Source organism: Cynocephalus volans, chromosome 6 (assembly GCF_027409185.1).
Source record: "Cynocephalus volans isolate mCynVol1 chromosome 6, mCynVol1.pri, whole genome shotgun sequence".
Lineage (NCBI taxonomy): Eukaryota > Metazoa > Chordata > Mammalia > Dermoptera > Cynocephalidae > Cynocephalus > Cynocephalus volans.
Window position 1 is genome coordinate 7765707 of NC_084465.1, and position 8537 is coordinate 7774243.

At 37.9% G+C, this 8537-nt stretch overlaps 1 protein-coding gene across 1 annotated transcript; it reads right to left on the reverse strand.

Moving 5' to 3' along the window:
• Positions 1-1028: 1028 nt before the first annotated feature.
• Positions 1029-5370, reverse strand: LOC134380733 (GTPase IMAP family member 7-like). The gene is made up of 2 exons (XM_063100856.1): positions 5302-5370; positions 1029-2058 (listed from the first exon to the last, which is right to left on the reverse strand). The coding sequence occupies exon 2, from the start codon at positions 2015-2017 to the stop codon at positions 1133-1135; it is 885 nt and encodes a 294-aa protein (XP_062956926.1). The 5' UTR covers positions 2018-2058; positions 5302-5370; the 3' UTR covers positions 1029-1132.
• Between the last annotated feature and the right edge of the window lie 3167 nt (positions 5371-8537).

Genomic DNA, 8537 nt, shown 5'->3' on the forward strand with positions numbered 1-8537 from the left:
TTTTCATGTGAGAAGGACACGAATTTTGGGGTGCCAGGAGCAGAACGAAATGGTCTGAATGTTTATGTTCTCCCAAAATTCATATGTTGAAATGCTCATCCTCAAGGTGATGGTATTAGGAGGCGGTGGGGCCTCAGGGAGGCAATTAGGTCATGGGAGCGGAGCCCTCATAAATGAGATTAGTGCCCTTGTAAAAGAGGCCTGAGAGAGACCGCTTGTTCCTTCACCATGTGGGGTTTGAGTGAGAAGATGGCTGTCTAGGAGGAAGTGGGCCCTCACCAGATACTGACTCTGTGGGTGCCTTGAACTTCCCAACCCCCAGAACTGTGAGAAATATATTTCTGTTGTTTATAAGCCAGACAGTTTATAGTATTTTGTTATAACAGCCCAACGGAAATGATATGAGTATCTTAAAGAGATATCTGTGCACCCATATTCATTGCAGCATTATTCACAATAGTCAAAATATGGAAATAGCCCAATGGATTATTAATATTCCATTAATAATCATGGAATGTTATTCAGCCTTAAAAAAGAAGGAAATTCTGTCTTCCGCAACAATATGGATGAACCAGGAGGACAGTGTGCTAAGTGAAATAAGCCAGGCACAGAAAGACAAACACTGCATAATCTCTCTTATATGTGGAATCTTAAAAGACTAGAAGGTGGTTGTCAAGGGCTAGAAGGTGGGGGAAATAGGGAGATATTGGTCAAAGGGTACAAAGTTGCAGTTGTGTAAAATAAATAGGTTCTAGATATCTAATGCACAGCATGGTGACTATAGCTAATAATACTGAATTGTATTTTTGAAGTTTTCTAAGAGAGTAGATCTCTCCCCCCCACAAAAGTTCATGTACTGGAAAAGGGTTGATCTTACATGTTCTCACTGTACCCCCCCCAAAAGTAACTATGGAGTGATGGATATGTTAATTCCCTTGATTTAACCATTTCACAATATATACATATATCAAAACATCACACCATACACTTTAAATACACACAATATTTATTTGTCAATTACACTTTAATAAATCAGGGGTAGGGAAGGATAATGCCGTAGCCATCTTTGGAAAATATACACCACTACATTAACAAAATCACAGTACATTAAGAAGAAAGAATAAAATTTATATTACTTGAAAAAGGAATCCCATATTTCTGAAAGCACATTCATAATCCAGCAGAAAATACATTTACATGTAATGCGCTCAGCCTCTTCCCTTATACCTTCGATTTTTTCTTGATATTTCATCTTTATCAATTTTCTTATTTTGTTCTTTTTTTGCTCTGATCTATGAGCATATTCCTCTTCTACTCGTTTAATTTCCTCATTTAGCTGGTCAGTGTAGGTTTTCTTCAAGATCTCTGTCTCTCGTTTCAGCTTTTCCTTTACGTCCCTGTAAATGGCATCAGAAAAGTATGTCCCTCCGTTGCTCCACACCATCTTGTCTATCAGCTCCACCAGCTCCTGCACCTGATCTTCCTTCTCAGCCTCCCCTGCTCTGTTGTTGAAGGCACAGTAGCGGTCCCCACACTCCCTGATGATGTTTTTCAGGTTCACACTGGCATCGGCTATAAAGTCCTCTAGGCTCTGGTCCTCCAGCTCTTCTTTGCGAGTGAACAAGATGATCATGTACTGCATGGCTGGCTTCCCAAAGAGAGACTTGATCAATGCAATGGTCATCTGGTCCTCCTGCGTGTAGCGACCCAGCTGGAGAACCACGACAATGGCGTGAGGTCCTGGGCAGGAGAAGAGGACGCACCGGCTGATTTCCTCGCAGGTGGCTGTCAGGCTCTCCCTGGTGTCAAAGAACCCTGGGGTGTCAACAACGAGCAGGTCTCTCCCCTTCCATTCCCGGGATGCTCTTTGACAGGCCTTTGTAACAGCGTGGGCAGCAACTCCAGAATCAAAGGCTTTCTTCCCAAGGATGGTGTTTGCTGTTGCACTTTTTCCACTTCCAGTTTTCCCTACCAGAACGATCCTCAGAGAGTGGTCCTCAGAGGAAGAGTCAGCCATGATCACGTTCACAGGCTCTGCAGCTGAGGCACATACACCACCTTATGGAAGGGAGGGACAGAGAAAAAGGACAATGCAGGTGAGTGAGAGCCATCCCCAACACTATTTTCTTCTTTCTTTTTCTCCCTGTATATTTGTGATATTCTCTTATCCATGCTGATCCCAGTAGAGACAGAAAGACGGAACAGTCCAAATACTATGGAACAAATAATAGAGAAAGTCATCAAGGAGTTTCCCCACAATAGAGTACCAGGTCCAGATAGTTTTGCAAGGAAATTCTATTAAACCTTTAACGAGCTGATAATCTCAATGCTACTTAAACTGTTCCTTACCATACAAAGAGAAGGAAAACTTTAAATTCTTGGTATGAAGCGTCTGTAATATTGATCCCAAAAGCTAAGGAAAATTTCACCAATAAAGAAAGCTGCAACTGTCTTATTTGTGAATATTGACACAAAAATCCCAAATAAATTATCAGGCACTAATAAATAATACAGCACGATTGTGATTAATTTCAGAAATACTCGGATGAATCAGTATGAGAAAATTGCTTGTTACAACACATCCCATTAGTAGATTAAGAAGAAAGTTACCTAGATGTAGAAAAGATATTTGACCAAATTTAACACTGATTCATGTTTAAAGGATTTCATAAAGTAAAAATTAAAAGACATGTCTTTTACATGATTGTGTATACATATAAATTTTTAAAATATTGTCATTTTTTTTCCTGGAGCTAAAAAAGTTGATTATAATGCTCATCTAGATGGGCGGGGGGAGCAAATTAGCCTGCACAATAAAGAAAAAGAACAAGAGAAGACAACCAGAGAGTAAAACATTAGTCTTTGTAATTAAAGCAGTATGATGTCGGTGGGTGAATAGAGAGACAGAACTGTGAAACAGAAAACTCAGAAATATACCATTGCTCATATTATACTTATTTATACTCAACTCAATTATATTATTTTACATGTACATTTCATAAACCAGCATCTCATGTCCATAGTAAAAATAGGGCCGGCCCATGGCTCACTTGGGAGAGCCTGGTGCTGACAACACCAAGTCAAGGGTTAAGATGCCCTTACCAGTCATCTTTGAAAAAAAAAATATTAAAAATAGATGGACAATTTTATAAGCAACATGAGGATAGCTATATAACCATACAGAAAAAGATAAAATTGCATCTGTTTTCTCATACCATACAAATTCCAAATAGATTAGAGATTTAAATGTGAAAAATTAACCCAGATAAATAATAAAAGAAACATGAATAAATTCTTTGTAACCTGGGAGTGGGGAAAATGTTTCTAAGACTTAAAGTAGTACAAAGAAAAGGCTGATAAATTTAATTATATAACAATCCAAAAAATGAAGAAAAGCAAAAAATACTACAGACAAATTAAAACATAAATATCAAACTAGGGAAAATATTTTTCTAAGTTATATCAAAGAGAATTCATTTTCCCATTACATGAAAAATATCCAAAAGTAGAGAAAGTAAAGTCCAACAACTTGAGAAATACTTGAATTGCTTCTTGGCCTTTTGGCTGAGATCAAGTGAAAGAAAGTTGATCAAGAGATATGAAGAGACAGTTCAAAGAAGACAAGAAATGCAAATGCTCTTTGGATATATGAAAAAGATGTTCAAATTAACTCATTATGAAAAGTTAATTAAATACATACCGACAATAAAACAAAATAAAATTACACGGAGATACTATTTCTCAGCTATAGGTGTAGCAAAAATCCATAAGTTTGCCAGCATTTGTGTTGGTAAGGGTATGGGAGAAACAGGTCGTCTCCTACGAGACTAGTGAGAATGGAAAAACAGCCGAACACCTAAGAGAAGTTAAAAATATCTTGCAAAATTATACATGCATTTGACCTTGATTATCAATCTCAATTTTAGGATTTATCCCAAAGCTACACTGATAAAAACAGAGAAGGAGGTATGCACGAGGCTATGTAATCAGCACTGTTCGTAATAGTGCAAAAGATCAAAAACACATCAAGTGCCCATCATTAAGGGACAGTTGAATAAACTAAGATATATTCACACAGTGAAGTGTTATCCAACTGTAGAAAGGAATGAGAAATATCTCTGTTTACCAGTATGGAGAGATCTCTGGGATATATCATTAAGAGAAAAAAGCAGAGTGGAGAAAATAATGTATCGTTTACTACGATGATATAATAAAGAAGAATATGAGTTATATATAAATAATTTTTTATGTATATGTGAAAAAGCAATGGCCGGATAACCTGAAAATGAAATAAACAAAAAAGTTACTTAAATGGGATGGGAGGAACAGGGTAAAGGGAACAGAGATCGAAACTGGAAACTAAATTTCTCTGAATGTACTTTGTTTTTGTAGATTCGACCTTGAAACTGTTTAAATCGTTTACATAATTATAGAACAAAAATTATATTTAAAAACTACTTCAAAAATCGAAATGAAACAAATGAACCTAATTGTATTTTATGTGGTTGATGAACCACACAAAGAATTGGTCCAGGGGCTTGAAAAATGCACTGTCCATGCCTAGTGGGACATACCCAAAGGACAAAAAAAGATAAGAAAAAACTGCCAAAAATCTCAGTCTTTTTCGGGAATCATATCGTTAGTTTTGTGGGTGTGTGTACAGTTCTGAAGTCCATCTAAAAGGCATAAACAATGGTCAGCCCAGTAGCAATGAGTGCTCACGACGCCCAGACTGTGATCTTCAAATACCATTTCCCACCAAAGAAATTAAGGCTTTAGAAACAGAACATCTTTTAATACCAGAAAGCAGGGGTGCTTTCAAAATTATTAGGGTCCTATCAAAAGGACTTGGAAGCCACCTTGAAGAGGCTCTAACTGGACAAAGATGTGATGATTTGAGCATCAGTAAGAAAAACAATTCCAATGGATTGAAATATATCAAATATATTGAAATCCAGTTGTTCATAGCAACATCATCTTCCTAAAAGAAGTTAATTGCTCCTTTTGGAGTGTGCTAGGATTTGTCTTATCTTTCCTATATGTCATCTTTTAACTGTATCTCATGAAAATGAAAGAGTCGCTGAAAGGAAGTTTCTTTGTATAGGATTATTGCATCTAATAAATGAATAAAAATGGTAGAATTGGAACATCCTCATTTCACACCCCTGAATAAAACAATGAATGCATTCTAGGTGATCACTAATGTCTACCAACACCACAAAAACAGAGAAAACTAAACATGGGCCTTCGGATGGAAGTTTACAAAAGCAACTATGAGGTATTCCCACCAAAAAGGCTCACCTTCTTTTGGAAGAGTGAATGAGTTCTTGAGTTTTCTCCGAGAAAGCTGTTTGAGCTGGTGCTTTTGCTTCCACTGTGAGGCAAAAGTATTTGCACCTCCAAGACCTCTGAATCAGGAAGCTGAGGTTGGGTGGAGCCAGTGAAGAGACTGTTTGCCTTTAAAGCGACAGAAATATTGTCAACAATTTGGTGCGTGCTTCAGTTTTGCCAAGTTGAAACCTTTTTGTTTACATAAAATCTATTGAAAAACGTGTCCTGGCCTTGGTTTCCTACAATTGTGATAGAAGAACAAATAGTAGAGCTTTTAAAAGTCCAGTTCACAATTCATTTTGAAAATTTCCAAACCGAAGTTAATTCTTTTGCATTGGGAGTTACTTAATGCTGTTAGGCTCTCGAATCACTGAGCACACTCAGGGAGGCCTATCAAATTAATCAAAACTCTTGCTGCATCTTTCTAAATAATCAGACCATACATAATAATCAGTGTTCTAGGGATCAAGAATAATTGTTGCTGATTATGTATGATCACAAGGTGGCGAATGCTATTAAAATGATCTAAAATTTAGAAATAGGCAGAAGAGATTACTAGGTATTCTTTCTGTGTGGTGTTAAGCTTGGCTATCTGAGATATTTTACATTTATGTAAGGGCATGGAGGTAACTTGCAGATTTTTGTGTTATAGACGTGCAAATAATTTTCTGTCTGCCGGAACTTGTACCCCAAAATTACATTTTATCACTGTCTTAGGCCCTAACGAGTTTTGTGTCCAATCCCCAAAATCTTATCCCCTTTCAAATTACCCAATATTCTTGGGTATTATTGGTCTTTGAACCAATGATAATATCTTACTGTTTCCCTCATTAATCAATGAGGTGAGTAAAATTTTGATACATATTTATTTTATATTTTCATAAGAGTCATGATTTTGCTTTTTTGAAAATTATACTCTAACAGGAAAGAGAGGCAGAAATAGCATGAGCAAAGCCTCGGTGGTGGAAATATGGGACATGGCCAGAAAACAGTCAACAATTTGGAATGGAGGAATCTGCTATGATCTGAACGTTTGTGCAGTTCCCCACAACCCCCAAATTTATATGTTGAAACCTAATCCCCAATGTGATATTGACAGGAGGGGCCTTTGGGAAGTAATTTGGTTTTGAGGTTGGAATTCTCATGAATAGGATTAGTGCCCTTATAAAAGGGGCATAAAAGAGACCCTTCACCTCTTGCACCGTGTGAGGACACTGAGAAGTCACCATCTATGAACCAGAAAACAGGCCCTCACCAGACATCATATCTGCCAGCACCTTGATCTTGGACTTTCCAGCCTCTGTAATGGTGAGAAATACATTTCTGTTGTGTATAAGGTACTCAACTTGTGGTATTTTGTTATAGCAGTCCAAACAGACTAACACAGGGTCATTACCAGCATTTATTGAGGGCCTACATTCCAGACATGGCCTTTATATTATTATTTTCATCATTACTTACAACAGTGTAAAATGGGTGTTAACAGAAACTATGACCGGAATTTGAGGTGGGAACATAAGGAACATGTTATTGGGCACTAAAGTAAAGGTGATCCTCATTCTAAACTGGCAGGGAAGTTGGCTGAATTATGTTCTACTATGTGGAGGAAAGTAGAACTGGTGAGTGATGAACTTGAATATTTAGCTGAGGTTGTTTCCAAGCAAATTGTGGAAGGTACAAACTAGTTTCTCCTTGCTGCTTATAGTAAAATGTGAGAGAAAAGAAACTGTGTTGATGCATATACAAGCCAAGGAATGCCTAGTATTACGAGAAAGTACTAGAATCCAGGAAGAGGTAAGAAAGAATCCTTCCCTAGATCGATCCTTCAGAGAGAGCATGTCCTGCTGACACCTTGATTTTGGACTTCTAGCACTGTGAGACAATAAATTTCTGTGGTTTAAGCTACCCAGTTTGTGGTAATTTCTTATGGCAGCCCCAGGAATCTTATATGCTACCTTTTCTTTTTCAGCTCCACCTTTTCTCTTGTCTGCTCCTTGTTCCACCCTCTTTAACAATCTAATGATTTCCACTTCTGCATTATGCAATCTGAGCAGTGCAAATTTACTAGAATACATTTTTTCTCATTCCCTACCCACACATCTGGCCCAGAAGCACCACAAAATCCTTAGTGATGAGAGAAGAATTTGTGACTTTCTGAGAAGGTCATTTTAGCCACTGGCTGAGACCATTCCTCAGAAATATTTATTTCTTAGGTTTCTCTGACTTCATAGCTGCCTCCACCCCACTCCCCTTTGCTTTATCCTTTACTCAATCCCTTTACAGGAGCATTTGGCTTTTTTCATTAATTTATACAACACATACAAAAATCTTTCCTTTAAAGGGAGACAGAAAATTAAGAAGTCCTCACTGTAAATGAAGGCCTCCTGAACTTTTCAGTGGAGCAAGCAGACTTTTGGGACACTATGAACTACATAGATTATAAGACCACCTCTGCCTCAAAGCATGCCTCAATCTTACCAGAAAGACCCAGTCTCATACTTTTACAGAATATCCAATTTATATCAAAATAATTGTTTTATTATTTGTATTTTATTTTTTATTTTTATTTTTTTTCATCTCCCCTCCCCCAGGGAGAGCATTAATCCATTTGTGAGGGATCTGCCCCCATGACTCAATCAGTTTCCGACACTGTCACATTGGAGATCAAATTTCCACATGAGTTTTGGAGGGGACAACACATCTAAACTCCATCATTCCACCCCTAGCCCCCCAAAACTGATGTCACTCTCACATACAAAATACTATCCCAAAACTCTATCCCAACAGTCCCAAAAGTCTTAGCTTGTTCCAGCATCAACTTATAAGTCCAAATTCCAAAGTCTCCTCTGAGACCAAAAGCAAAAGTCCTTCCAACTGTGAACCTGTAAAAGTTAAAACCAAATTTATCTACTGCTAAGATACAACGGTGGAACAGACATTGGGTACATGTTCTCATTCCAAAGGAAGGAATAGGCCAGAAGAAAGGAAAACCAGGTCCCAAACAAGTCTGAAACCCAGCAGGGCAGACATTATATCTTAAACTTCCAAAATAATATTCTTTGACTCCAAGTCCTGCATCCTGGGCACAATTGGGCATCTGGGCCCCCAAAGCATCAGGCAGCCTTGTTTTCACAGCTCTGCCAGGCACAGAACAGTGGGCCCCTCTGCTGCTTGTGGCTTTTCCAGGCCTACGATACACATTACCA

Coding starts and splice junctions, on each gene's coding strand:
- LOC134380733 (XM_063100856.1), bottom strand. CDS start 2,017: ATGGCTGACTCTTCCTCTGAGGACCACTCTCTGAGGATCGTTCTGGTA.